We start from the raw sequence: 14,627 nt of genomic DNA on the forward strand, positions 1-14,627 counted from the left end.
TTTTATCATGAAAATGACAGATGTTACTGTAATATATTGCAGCAGTACTTATAGCAAGAATACAGTTGCAAATTAAAGAAAATTAAGTTTGGTCCTTGTCATTAAGCAGTGCTGAGAAGAAGAGACCATTATTTCAAATTCTAAGCGACAAGGTCAAGAAAAAAGAGGTACAACATTGTGGCTATAAAAAAAGATATCAAAAAAATTTTCCTCACACCAAAAGCAGAATTACTGCAGAACTTGTTGAGAATGTACAAGAAACTTTACACACCTTTAATGAAATACACAGGTTCCAAAATAGACTCAAGAATCAATTGTAATGATTTTGTAATGATTTGTGCAGTCTTGTGGCTTGGCACATATAAGATTTCTCAGAAAAGACAGGCATTTCTGCTTGAAGTGCAGATATCTGAGGCCTCATCAGTTTCAGTCCATTGTATATGGTGAGCTGCATTGATGCTCTTCTGGAGTTCGTCAGCTATTTCAGTTACTTTTGTCACAAAACTTTTGTGTAGAATGTCGCACTATTCCAACCGTCTAGGTGTGTATTCCTTATGGAAGCCTCGTAGGATACATTCCTTTGTTATGCACAGCACAGCTCCAGTGAATCTGTCAGCTCTTTTAAAGGTCCATTGAGATCTGGGAAATGATCTTACGACAAGTATGCTTGTGCCTATTTTGAAAAGCACTGGATGATGTTGATTGTACAAGAAGTTTACAGGACATTCCTTGGTATTGGTAATGACTAGCACCAACTATTGGAGAACACAAAACATAAATCAGTGTTGTGATCTGTTTTCCAGGCTCCAAAACAGAATGTACACTGATCTTCAGTACTAAGAACTAGATGGAAATTGTGTTTTTCAGACCAGTTAACCAATGTGTTCCCATTTTCAGTGTTTACATTTGTATTTCCATAGTCGATCATGGTTGGTGAATTCTTCTAAGAACACCGTAGAATGGTCGTGAGTTTTTAATACATGTACATGCCTAATGGCTTCTAGATGTTCACAACAGCTATTTCACTAATTCCTAGCTCCATGTTAATGTGAATATTTTCATATGTGTAATTGTTCATATGGTGGTAGTGGCAATTATCACCTGGGATTTAATATTGGTGAGGAGCAGTTGCTGCCAAGCTGAGATGAACTCTCATTGTTGTCTTGTATCTACGCACATTTAAATCGACATAGCTTTCCAATAATTATATTGTCTCCTGTGTGAATTCTTACATTGAATTATTGCCATAAAGTCTCCAGGTTATCCTGAAATTATGCTTATTTCTTGGTCTTTATGTGCCTTCTTCCTTTAGTCATATCTCTGTATTTTTTGTACAGGGCTATTACAAATGATTGAAGCGATTTCATAAATTCACTGTAGCTCCATTCATTGTCACGACACACTACAGATACGTAGAAAAACTCATAAAGTTTTGTTCGGCTGAAGCCGCACTTCAGGTTTCTGCCGCCAGAGCGCTCGAGAGCGCAGTGAGACAAAATAGCGACAGGAGCCGAGAAAGCGTATGTCGTGCTTGAAATGCACTCACATCAGTCAGTCATAACAGTGCAACGACACTTCAGGACGAAGTTCAACAAAGATCCACCAAGTGCTAACTCCATTCGGCGATGGTATGCGCAGTTTAAAGCTTCTGGATGCCTCTGTAAGGGGAAATCAACGGGTCGGCCTGCAGTGAGCGAAGAAACGGTTGAACGCGTGCGGGCAAGTTTCACGCGTAGCCCGCGGAAGTCGACGAATGAAGGAAGCAGGGAGCTAAACGTACCACAGCCGATGGTTTGGAAAATCTTACAGAAAAGGCTAAAGCAGAAGCATTTCTTAAACAGGAGATTGGAAAACCGATGGATCGGTCGTGGTGGAGATCGTGATCAACAATTCACGTCATGGCCTCCACACTCTCCCGACTTAACCCCATGTGATTTCTTTCTGTGGGGTTATGTGAAAGATTCAGTGTTTAAACCTCCTCTACCAAGAAACTTGCCAGAACTGCGAGCTCGCATCAACGATGCTTTCGAACTCATTGATGGGGACATGCTGCGCCGAGTGTGGGAGGAACTTGATTATCGGCTTGATGTCTGCCGAATCACTAAAGGGGCACATATCGAACATATGTGAATGCCTAAAAAAACTTTTTGAGTTTTTGTATGTGTGTGCAAAGCATTGTGAAAATATCTCAAATAATAAAGTTATTGTAGAGCTGTGAAATCGCTTCAATCATTTGTAATAACCCTGTATATGGATGCCTACACAGAAAAATACTACAAAGTTATTGTCACCACTGTCTTTTCAGGTATTAGGTTCTTGGACTGCACGAAAGTTTTGATTATGTATCGTATCTGGAATACATGTCTGTTTTGTATATTTTTCTGCACCCTGTTGTGTCAACTGTCCGTAAACATCATATCAACAATACAGCATAGTATTTTTACATTTTTGCTTATTTCCCACTTCCTGTATCTTAATTTCATTGAACTCTCTGAATTAAAAACCCTAACCTTCCAAAAACAAGAACTACAAACTATTGTCATCAGTCAACATCCTGCACAGCTTCACTCTGCTGAGTCTGTATTCAAATATTCTCCTTAGACTGTTCAACATTTAACATCCCAACTGGTAAGCATTGGGTTTATTGGATGGTTCTCCAGTAATGTACATTCCCATTGATTTGCCCCCTCTCACTAGCTACATTTCTCCTTTTGGTGCTGCATCCTGGCAGGATCTTTCAATACAATTACATCACAAATTTTAAAAATCCAATGATGTCCTGGAAAATGCTCTGACACATAGCACAGAAAGCAATTACTAAAGCAGTCCAGCATATCACGAAAACCTTTCAGAAAGCCAGCTATGCAGTTAGAAATAATTTGAGGTCCATTAATCATTGTCAGCAGTGGAAGCACATCTGCCTGTTGTTATAAAAACTAGTTCCTACATAGTATGAAATTTGTTAATTTTGTGTATGGCGACAGTATTATGAAAGGATGACTTGATATTCACCATATAGAGGAGGATTGGAGTCGCTGGCAGGCCTAACAAGAAGACTGCTATACATTTGAGCTTTTGGCCAAATGGCCTTCTTCTAAAGTAGAAAACACACATACTTTCACATAAACACAACTCATACACACATAGCTGCTGAGGCCAGACTGACTTGCAGCCAGAGAAACTGCTTGTGTGTGTGTGTGTGTGTGTCAGAGGGGGAGGGGGGTGCTTGTGTAAATGTGTGTGTGTTTTCTACTTTAGAAGAAGGCCTTTTGACCGAAAGCTCAAATGTATAGCAGTCTTTTTGCTGTCCGTGTCTACACCTCAGCATCTCCTCTGTGTGGTGAGTAGCAATCTGTCCTTTTCATCATATAACTGTTCATCCATCCTGGGATTTCAGTTGTTTAAAATTTGCGTATCGGTACTTTGTATTACATATTCTATAGCTTCTGCTCAGAAAGTATAACACAGGGCTTTCGTTATTTACATACACTGAATGATCTTCTGCTATATGCAATACATGCAGTTAAATATAAATACAACTGTAGTAAATTCCTTTCAGTTATTAATCTAAATTTGTGAATTTGGCTTGCATACCTCTTTTTATGATTCAACTGTAAGAGAACTTCAAAAGTCAAAAATAAATAGGAATAATCCTGTTAAATGGTGATGGTGGTGGTGTAAACAAAAGTGTGTGTGTGTGTGTGTGTGTGTGTGTGTGTGTGTGTGTGTGTGTGTGTGTGTGGATGCACGTGTTTGCACATGGTGCAAAAAATGTAGAGAAATAGAACCAAGGCAATGTATGTATTTGTTAATTCAGTTGTAACATGTTTCGCTTTCACGATTAACTCATTATTAAGTCACTGTATATGATTATAATAATCATACTTATTATGTTTTTAATATTGCAGTTTGTAATTAAGAGGAAATTTGCAGTTACCTGAAAGTGCTTTTTAAGCGATTATAATTATAAGTTCCACTTTGTCGATTTTAATGCAGATTTTGTATAAAGTCTCTGCTTCTTTCACCATGCGTTATTTAACGTTGTCCAGTTTTAACTCCTGTAGAGTTGCTGATCATCTAGGGGCACAGTATGTGATAAAAGTGTGTCTTTTCATATGAAAATTATACAGAAATGTGCTGAATGCTGATTGATACTATGTACAGAACTGATCTGATAGTTTTGTGTGTGTCAGCAGAGTGAAACTAGAGAATACCCTCACAATACTGTTTATGGCCTGACTTTTGCATTATTATGTTTCAATATATCTAACATTTTTGTCTCTTGGGCTGCTCTGCAGTGTAGTGCCTAGAGTGCTCGACCTCCACAGCAGAGGTCCCCTGTTCAAACCCTGGTGACTCCATGTGGAGTTCGTGCTGCACTTTACGGAGTTGGGACAAATTCTCTCCAGGTGCTCCATTTTCCTTTGCTCATTCCGCCATATGTCCATCACCTCATTCGTAATAAAACATATCATCATATTTAGCAACAGTTGACAATGAGTTTAGTCTTTATGCTTTTATAACAACTTTTGTTTATTCTGAGCAGTTGTTAAAAGTATTAATTTTAAATTTTGAAATTGCTCAGGCTAAGGAGGAGGCTCAGGATACCACTCCCGTTACAGATAAAACAATGATTGATATGTATATCTTACACTTCAGCAACAACAATTTACAGGCTTTTTGGGCCTTTCATGGTGATATATTTATCACTGTGTGCATCATCCCTCACATGATTGGTATCCTGCAGTTCTTCTTTGTATCTTTTTAAAAGTAAATATCCTTTTTTAATATGTTGTGGACATGTCAGAGATATAGGAACCTTATATCTCATTGAGCAACCATTTAATTTACATTTACTGTTAACCGTATAACTGTTACAGAGATTATGCTGTCATTTTCATTTCAGTTGTTGAGTATCTGTCATTTACATGAAATTTTCAGTTTAGTTCGTGTGTCAGTGCACTGTTAATGTTGTTCCTTCTATGTTGGGCAGCTCTGTGTAGAAGATTCACTTGGACATTTTATTAATTTCAGTGCACTATGTAACAATACAGAAATACACTAAATCTGATTTCCATGTCTAGTCATTAGAAAAATCTTTTGATTTGTATTGTCTGCAGATAATGGTATAAACTAACTGTCAGAAAAGTGTAAACCAACTGTCTAAAAATGCAAATGCAAAAAAAGGAAGACACTAATTTCTTGTCTAATGCAACAATAACTGAAAGTTTTTCCATTGATCTTGTTCCTCTATCTGCCCGTTATTTCAGCAGATATTTGCTATTAGTTCTTGTTAAAGTTGTTTTTATCAGTGTTGGGAGGAAATATTATTTTCATTAGCTGTAAAATGTGTTTATTGAAGGGGCATAGAGAGGCATACGAAGTCACAGTGGCAAGATGTAAAACAAAATGAGCAAAAGTAATGGAAGGTGCTATATGGTCTCATTGAAGATATGCTTAAGACATATGTCCTGTGTATGAAATAAGTGTTGGTGTGTGCAGGACTGTATAAATTGGAGGCCTGTATTTAAATTTGCTCCTGTGATTTTTCTGAATCAAACATGTCTGAACTGTTTACTATATATGTTTATTTAATTTCTGTTTTCACTTTCTTTAACAAACTACCTCTGTGTATGTGTGTGTGTGTGGGGGGGGGGGGGGGGATTTAAGTTTTCTGTTGGCTCCCCATGTGTTTGTGTGTGTCGGTATTCTTTTTTGAGGATTGTGTACCTCAAACTGTAAAAACTGGACTCCTATAGGATCACTTTGTTGTCCGTCTGTCCAACTGTTAGAAACCCATTTTCTCATGAACAAGTTGACATATCAAGTTGAAATTTATGTCACATACTGAGGTCTATGGTCCCTTGGCGGTGTAAAACATTGAAATTTCTAAGGCAGTGCAGTCAAAAGATACACCCATGTATGTCACATATTTTATAATTGCAAACTCACTCATCAAAACAAGTCAGGCGGCAGACTTCTATAAGGAGGGTATTCAAAAACTGGTACAACATTATGACAAGTGCCTCAATATTGACGGAAATTATGTAGAAAAGGAGATTAAGGTACAGGCTTTCATGTAAAAATAAAATTATTGAGATATCTTAGCATGTCTTTTTTTACTTACTTAAAAAATGCGCCTCGTATAATTAGTAGTTAACTTCAAATTCAGCTTCTTCCCGCCTTTTCTCTGTTTCTTCTTACAGAAAAAGTATTTTTTAGCTGTTAATTGTTACCTGAGATGAGAGTACATTTCTGGAATCAAATAAGCACAAATGAGCAATAAGGTAAAAAAATCAAATTATTGTTACATGACAATTTCATCTGCCTGTTTATACTATTAAATAGTATTAAAATGTTACTGAGCAAGGTGGTTAAAACACTGGACTCACATTTGAGTGGACAGTGATTCCTATCCCCATCTGACCATCCAAATGTAGGTTTTTCGATGCCACATAATCACACCACAAAATGTGATCCCAACGAAAAAGCCTGAAGGAGTCATCCTGAAGATAAATTTTTAAATCTGAATCTTTAAACAAAAATTCTGCATTATTCTTGTGGCTGGGCTGATGTCAATTTTGTAAACAATATTCATTACTCACATTGCATTTTTTTCCTTCCAAAAACTTATTAGAGAATCAGTGTCCATATAGGTGTACAGTTCAGTAATTCTGAACCAAGTGTTGACATCAGTTTCATCAAACATTCCTACATCATTTTTATAATACCTGATATTTTTGTCTATTCTACAAATTCATCAACATTCTCATGAGTATATGCACTGAACAGCCAGAACATTTGACCACATACCTAATAGCTGGCATGTGCACCTTTGGTGTGGAGAGCAGCAGCAACGCATTGTGGTATGAACATCATCTATCCCATCAAAGCAGGGCAACCTGTGAAACCAGTCATGTGATCAACAAGCTAAGCTGCAACCACTAAGCCGCATTTAATGTGGCCATGACAACCAACAAGCTGTCTGTCAGCATGAATGACCACTGACGAACTGTGGCCAAGAAACAAGTAGACCACCCTGTTGCTGAGCATGCTGCCAAACATGACATCCTTCATTTGAACGACTGCTTCACAGCCTGTGCCACATAGATCCTTCCCACCTTTCCTTTCTGAATTGTGCAGGTGGGAACTTTCCTGCAATATATCTTACGTTCCCATAACCCTCCTGGCCTCAACCTTCATTAGTCATAGTCCTTACCCATCCAGACCCTTGCCTGTTCCCCCTTCCAGCACTACACAGCCGTCATTCCAACATTGCATCTTGTCTTTTTACTTATCTCTTTTTTTGCTACCCCCTACCCACCTCTCTTCTGCCCTCCATCTAACCTCCTGGCTGCACATAGCTGCCCTATCTTTTCTCCACATTGTCCCCGCATGCTTCCCAACAGTGCTTCATTGTCTACCACCCCTACCCTACTATCCCTCCCCCTCCCCAGCCTCCTCCTTACCCCCACCTAGTCACCACTCCCATCATGCACTGATGCTGCTGCTCGCAGTGTGGCTTCAGTTGCCTGAGATTGGAGTCGTGTGTGTGAGTTGCATTTCCAGGCACGTGTGCACGCTTTTGTGTGTGTGTGTGTGTGTGTGTGTGTGTGTGTGTGTGTGTGTGTGTGTGTGTGTGTGTGTGAGAGAGAGAGATCCATTTTTGATGAAGGCCTTACTGGCCGAAAGCTTTATTTGTGACAGTCTTTCAAAGTTGTCAGCTTGTTCAAGAATGTTTTTGCAAATGTTCCTTATATTCTTCAGTCACCATACAAATTTCCACTCACCAGGTTGAAGTAGATAAAGGAACTGGACTCACATTTGACAAGGCAGGTTCAGTCCATCATCTCACCCTCAAGACCTTAGGTTTTCCATTGTTTCCCTAAAATGCCCAAGACAAATGCTGGGGTAGTTCCTTTGAAAAGGATTTGCCCAATGTCCTTTCCCATCACTATAAGATACGAGCTTGTGCTTTGTCTTTGACAGATATTAAACCATAATCTTGCTTCCTTCCTTCCTTCCACTTTCCAGTTATACTTTCTCTTGGCATTTGTAGCTTGTTACTCCCAGCCAACATAGTAAATAAATCAGATAGTGACACTTGCAAAGTTGCACCAGTGTTTTTCCAAGAAACAAAGAGAAGAAAATTTGTACCTAGAAATTTGTTTATTTGCTTAGTGTTGAGCCAAGTGAGGATGTGAACCACTGATTGTACGTTTGTGCTCAGATGTACTTATATTGTCCTAACAGACACATCAAACAACACTCCTCCAGTAACTCCTGTGAAGATGTCTACATCAGACCAGTCGCAGATGAGTGCATCACCTTCTGGCGTGAATCGCCGTACTGCTGTACTGTTCACCAGAAAAGCTGCAGCAGCTGCCTTCAGGAAACCAGACCCTCCAGGGGGAAGCATTAGCATGTACGTAAAAATAGACATCACAATTGTAATACCATATATGACAAGAATTTATTCGTATATTGTTATGTATCTATGTATTTCATCTATTTTATCACCTGTGCCAGTATAGCTGCTTTAAAAGTACCGTAGGGTTTCAGTTATCTGAACAACCACTTAACTGAACTTCCTGTTACTCACTCATGTGTGCTGCCCTTCTCCTCCGCTTCAGTCTTGCTGCCCTCACTACCACCACCCCCCATCTGCCCTGCAAAAATGCTGAGTTGCAGACAGTAGTAACTGTTTGCCCTCTGTCATGATCATTGTGTCCACTTTACCATGTAAACTAAACCTGTGATATAAAATGTGTAAACATAAATGTGTTGGCCTATATATGAGAAATAAGTATGAGATTAATAAAAGGTTAGAGGAAGATAAATCCAAATCCATGCTATCTTACAGCTAAAATCTTTGTAAGTCAATATTTATGGATATGAAAAACAAAGGACAAGCATCACAGATATTACATGTATCGATGGATCGACAAGCCGTGTAACTATGAAGTTTGTTCGAACATGAATCTGGATGATGCTGTTTACAAGTGGTTTACATAAAACACCTCACAAGGAGAAGCTGTCTCTGGTCTCTAGTCCCATTCAAACTCATGGAAACCTTAGAGGGCCATTGAATTTGAAAGCAAGTACAATTAAAGCATTATAAGTCAACAAACGGCATTTTCAAGCATCAAATAAAGGAGAAAAACTGTCTGCTGATTCTTCAGCAGCCGACTCTTTCAAAACTAAACTTGGAGATGTATTGAAAGAAGAACATTATGTTCTCGAAAATACTTAGCATGCTGATGAAATTGGGCTCAATTAGAAAGCTTTGGCAAGGAAAACTTTTGCATCATGTTTTGAATTAGCAACACCCGGTCCTAAAATAAGCAAGAATTATGTTACTGATTCATCTTATACTAATGCCACCGATTGTCAGTGCTCATTGTTTACACCTAACAAAAGAGCACCTAGATGGGTAGTACAACTTTCACATAATGGTTTATGGAAGTTCATGCACCTCCCATGAATGCTCATCAGTTAAAGAATGACAAAAGGGAGAAAACATCACTGCTTCTTGACAATGCACCAACTCATCCATCATGTGACATCTTAAATGAAAAGAACAGGTTCTTTTTCCATGTAGCATAACCCCATCATTCCATCCTATGAACCAAGGTGTTATTGTTACTGAGACCTAAAATGATTGTATGGAAGAATTATTATGCACAGTATTAGTAAAAGAGGAGGGAGAAGAAAGTTTGTTAATAAATCATAAAAATAATAATTTGATCAGAGCAGTGTGGAATAGTGTAAAAGAAACAGAAGTTTAAGAAAGCCTGGGATAAAATTTGAGTGTGATGGGATACGTCTGAAGTGAAGTGCTCAAAATTGTCATAGCGATTGTAAACCTCGTCACTGATGAAGCTGCCGCGTGTCAGCATGTCATGTCAGGTCTGGTCCAGAAAATGAAGATGCAAATATACTTGCTGCCTCTGAATCATTTACTGCTGTGATGATGGAAGCTCAAGATAAAAGCAGTCAGTATCAGATACGTGTTTAGACAGACCAAAATTAGGGTTTTCTTTTTTTAAGTGTTAATTCTGTACATATGTACTGTAGATACAAATTGCATATGTATTACATATTTTTTGTGTATTTGTCTGTACTACATACATTCTTATTGTACTTGCCCTTGTAATAATAAAAGAGATTCGTGTTATAAATGTATTTAGTGTTTATTGGTAAATAAAGTGTATGGTTTTATTGTCTGAATAAACCAGTTATCCGAACATCTCTGGTCCCCCCAATTAGTTCGGATGATTGACACTCTACTATATAAGACATCATTGCTTCATTTGCCATTGCATTTGTTGAATAGTGGTGTGATACATTGCTTGTGATGTCCAGATTTCAGTATGCCACATTTCAACTGATTGTACCTTCATTACTATGCCACATTTCAACTGATTACTTTCTAAATGTCATATATCTCTATCTTGTGGATTCATCTTAAGAACTATACAAACATTATAGAAATCATAAAATGTTTTTATAGTTCTCTCTCTGTTGGTAGTTACTATGCCGTCTGCCATCCTGACATGAATCTGATGTCTACCCAAGTAAAGTTTATTTTGTTATCTTTGTATTCTTATTGTTTTCAGTTGCTTCTCTTACCATATTTTCCTTGTTAGTTAGTCTGCTAATTAGTTAGTTTCATGTTCAATAGATAATTTGTACAATTAATTGCAGTGATGTAGAATGAGTCATTTTACATCCACATTTTGCTGTCTGCTAGACATTTTATGTCACTGGATATGTGATCATAAATCTTGGTTACTGCATTATGAACCCCATTTTGTGTTGAAGAGAACAACTGTAATGTGGAGTTATGAAAGTCATTTCTTCTTCTGGTATTGTAATTATGCACATCGTTGTTCCGTTTGCTCTCCAGTCGTTTATTTACAACAGACTACATGAGGGAGTAAATAAACTGTGAAGCAGTAGTCAGAATCCCCAACTCCTTAAGCAAGATGATCATAAGTGAGCACCACAAGTTATTCTTACTGTACATTTTTGAGCAATGAAGACTTTTTTCGAAAGATGAGTTACCCCAGTATATCACATTGTTGAATGTAAATACTCAAAATATGTCAGCTTACTGATTTGTTGCTCCCCAAGATCTGCAGTGCTTGAGAATGCAAACGTGGTTCAACTAAGTTATGTGAGAAGTTTGAAAGTGTATTATTTCCAGTTTAAAGTCTCATTAATATAAGCATTTAATAATTTTGGAGTTTTTGTCTAGTTATTATTTCCTCACCAAGAGTTACACTTGTCATTGGTGTAGTACCTCTAGATTTACAGAACTGAATATGCTGTGTCAATTGAGAGTGAGATCATTTTCAGAAAACAACTCAATACATCACGATTAACGACATTATTGACCATTTCTTCTGTTGCTATATTTTTGAATTGATTACAATACTAGTGTCATCTGCAAAAAGAATTAATGCTGCTTTCTATATATTGTATTTTCTCACAATGTCTCCTGTACATTTCCAGATAGTTTCTGTAATTCGTCAATAGTTTCCTTATTTCTTTCAATAATTTCTTTTCTTTTGCTTTCTTTGACTTAGATGATTTTTTACTTTGTACATATCTACATTTGTATGTATACTCTGCAAACCACTTTGACGTGCATGGCAGAGTGTGCATGCCATTGTATCCATTATTAGTCTCTTCTCATTCCGTTCATGTATGGAGCAGAGGAAGAATGATTGTTTGAAAGCCTTTGTGCATGTTGTAATTGTTTAATTTTATCCTCATGGTCCCTAAGTGAGCAATACGTAGTAGGTTGCAGTGTATTTGTAGAATCATAATTGAAAGCCTTTTCTTCAAACTTTATTAGTAGACTTTCTCGGGATTATTTATGTCTATTTTTAAGAGTCTACCAGTTCAGTTTCTTCAGCATGTCTGTAACAGTCTCTGCGACTCTCCTCCGTGACCATTCAAGCGTTCCTTCTCTTTATACATTTTATATCCCCTGTTAGTCCTATTTGGTAAGGATCCCACACAATACTCTAGAATGAGTCGCACAAGTGATTTTTAAGCAATCTCCTTTGTAGACTCATTGCACTTCCCACATATTCTACCCATAAACTGAAGTCTACCACCTGCTTTACCTATGACTGACCCTATGTGATTATTCCATTTCATTTCCCTACAAAGTGTTACAAGCAGGAATTTGTATGAGCTGGTTGGCTGCAGTTGTGTCTCATTGGTATTTAGATCAAAGAATACAACACTTAGGTGTTTTTTTTTTTTTTTTTTTTTAAGGAAAACTTGTGAAGGGCATTGTTTTACATTTCTGACCATTTAAACCAAGTTGCCAATGTTTACACCACTTTGAAACCTAATCATCTGCAGTATGTGCCTTTGTTAAATAATTGGCCCTTTTGTCTTATTTTTGTATACTCCTCGTGTTGAATTTGTTGTTTAATTTACTCTGGAATGACTCTCAATTCTTAAGTAAATTCTCATAACATATATTGCTTACTTGCTACCTGGTGAGTCTGTTTCTTCCTAACACTCTGTTTATTTGTGCTCTGCATTTAAAAAGTCTTATAGTACAGAGCGTAATGTGCAAACATAGGCTGAAAAGGAAAGTTTTTAGAAGACCTAAGCTCTTTCTTATTACTAGGTACTAGACTTACAAAGGGAACATCAGAACTGGTACAGAGCTTTTGTAACTGGTATTTTTAAACCAATTGCAGAGATCAGTAATGTTACCTATGATTCAGTAGGTTGTGTACACTACGGAGTGTACTCAAGCCTCAATTATATAAGGGCATCCTGAAAAGGAATGACTCCAAATTTTGTATGTGAAAACTCTTACAGCTTTTCAAATAACACAAACATTATTAACATTGTACATCTTTATACTTTATCCCCACATATTTATTTCTCAACATAAGTCACCCTGGTGACGAACATGTTTCTCCCAACAAGAGACCAGTTTGGTGCTACCATCATGGTAGAATGTCGGACTTTGTTGATGGAGCCGCAACCTCACATATGCTTGCGCCGCTTTATCACTATCAAAGTGAAGTCCTTGAAGGTGCTCTGTAAATTTTGGAAACAGATGAAAATTGGATGGGGCCGCCCAGTTACACATATGGGTCGGAGGTACGGATGTTGACAGAACATGATAAAAATGCACTAAGAACCTTTGAGCGGAAAGTACGACACAAAATCTATGGTGCATAAGGGATGAAGAAAGCTGGAGAATACGCTACAATGCCAAATGAGAAGTGCTAATGCAAGATAGGGACATAGTAAAATTTGTGAAATCACAGTGAATACAGTACATGTGGAGAGAATGGTAGAGGATAAAATTCCAAAGAAAATTATGAAAGGTGTAATCCATTCAGCTAGGCGAAAATGGAGATTTAGAAGAAGATGAATTGATGATAGTGGATCTCACCAGTATGGGAGTCTTGGGGTGGAAAAGAGCAGCAAACAACTAAGAAATGTGGAGAAAGATTGTTGAAGCCAAGAGCTCTACCACTACTGAAGAAGAAGAAGAGGAGGAGGAGGAGGAAGAAGATGTTCAGACTGTCTGGAGGATGATTGATGACAGTGAACAGAAAACATCAGATTGTTGCAGATGTCATGGTTCTTATGTGTATTCTGGCATTGTTATGCTGAAGGAGAGAGTGCTCCATGTGTGGACGAACTCTTAGAACTCGAAACTTGATTACAGCATGCTGTTACACAAGCACTGACATAGTTACATTACATACTGCAACGTTACATACTACAATTTGGATTCCTCTAGTGGAAGAGGGCTGCAAATATACAGGCATGAATAATAAAGATGTAGAATGTTAATAATGTTTGTTTTATACAAAAAGCTTTAAGAGTTTTCTCATAAAAAATTCGGTGGCATTACTTTTCAGCAAGCTCTTTCACAGTTAAGAATTAGATTAGGAGCACTGCAGAGAATGCTTTTCGCAGTAGTACTAAATGAGGTGACATAGTGGCAAGAAACTGGGACTGGGACTGCAGTTCAAATCCCTGCCTGGCCATACAGATTTAGGGATTCAATTATCGCATTAAATCACTTAAGGCAAATGCCAGAATGATTCCTTTGAAAGGGTGTGACTGATTTCCTCCCGCATTCTTCTCTAATCCTAGCTTGTGCAGCATCTCCAATGACCTCATCCTCAGTGGGGTGTTAAAAGCTAACCTCTAACCTACCTTCCCTCTTCACATCATTGTGAAGATTGTATCAATCTTTGTGCTGTACAATAGGCCCAGGATCAAATGTTCTGTGATACTTTTTAATGCATATCTTTAGACTCATTCAAAAGGGGAGAAGGGGGGGGGTGTGTTCTCATGTGGGTGAGGTTGGCTAATCATCCTGCACTTTGCAGCATCATCATATGCAGCAAGGTTTGCATATTACTGTTTATGGTAAGAGGTTACTTGCACAGCTACATACTGTAAAATGAATCATTCCACATCATTACAATTTATCATGCAAATGCTCTGTGGAACAAGGAGCTAACTAACTCAATAAGTAACTGTATCCTGAAGAAAACTGGGTCTTAAAGAACACTCATGAAAATTTCAGAAATCTTACGAGTGAGTAGGATGAACTTCCAATGTCC

General features: G+C 37.8%; 1 protein-coding gene across 2 annotated transcripts in view; it reads left to right on the forward strand.

The window, feature by feature from the left end:
* LOC126100999 (peregrin) overlaps positions 1-14,627 on the forward strand; it is a 248,793-nt gene that overhangs the window by 176,154 nt on the left and 58,012 nt on the right. For both annotated transcript variants that reach the window (XM_049911665.1, XM_049911666.1), the window contains exon 17: positions 8,254-8,425. In XM_049911665.1, the coding sequence (XP_049767622.1) occupies positions 8,254-8,425 (172 nt within the window). The remainder of the gene's footprint in view (positions 1-8,253; positions 8,426-14,627) is intronic.

The sequence above is a fragment of the Schistocerca cancellata genome, chromosome 9, assembly GCF_023864275.1.
Source record: "Schistocerca cancellata isolate TAMUIC-IGC-003103 chromosome 9, iqSchCanc2.1, whole genome shotgun sequence".
Taxonomy (NCBI): domain Eukaryota; kingdom Metazoa; phylum Arthropoda; class Insecta; order Orthoptera; family Acrididae; genus Schistocerca; species Schistocerca cancellata.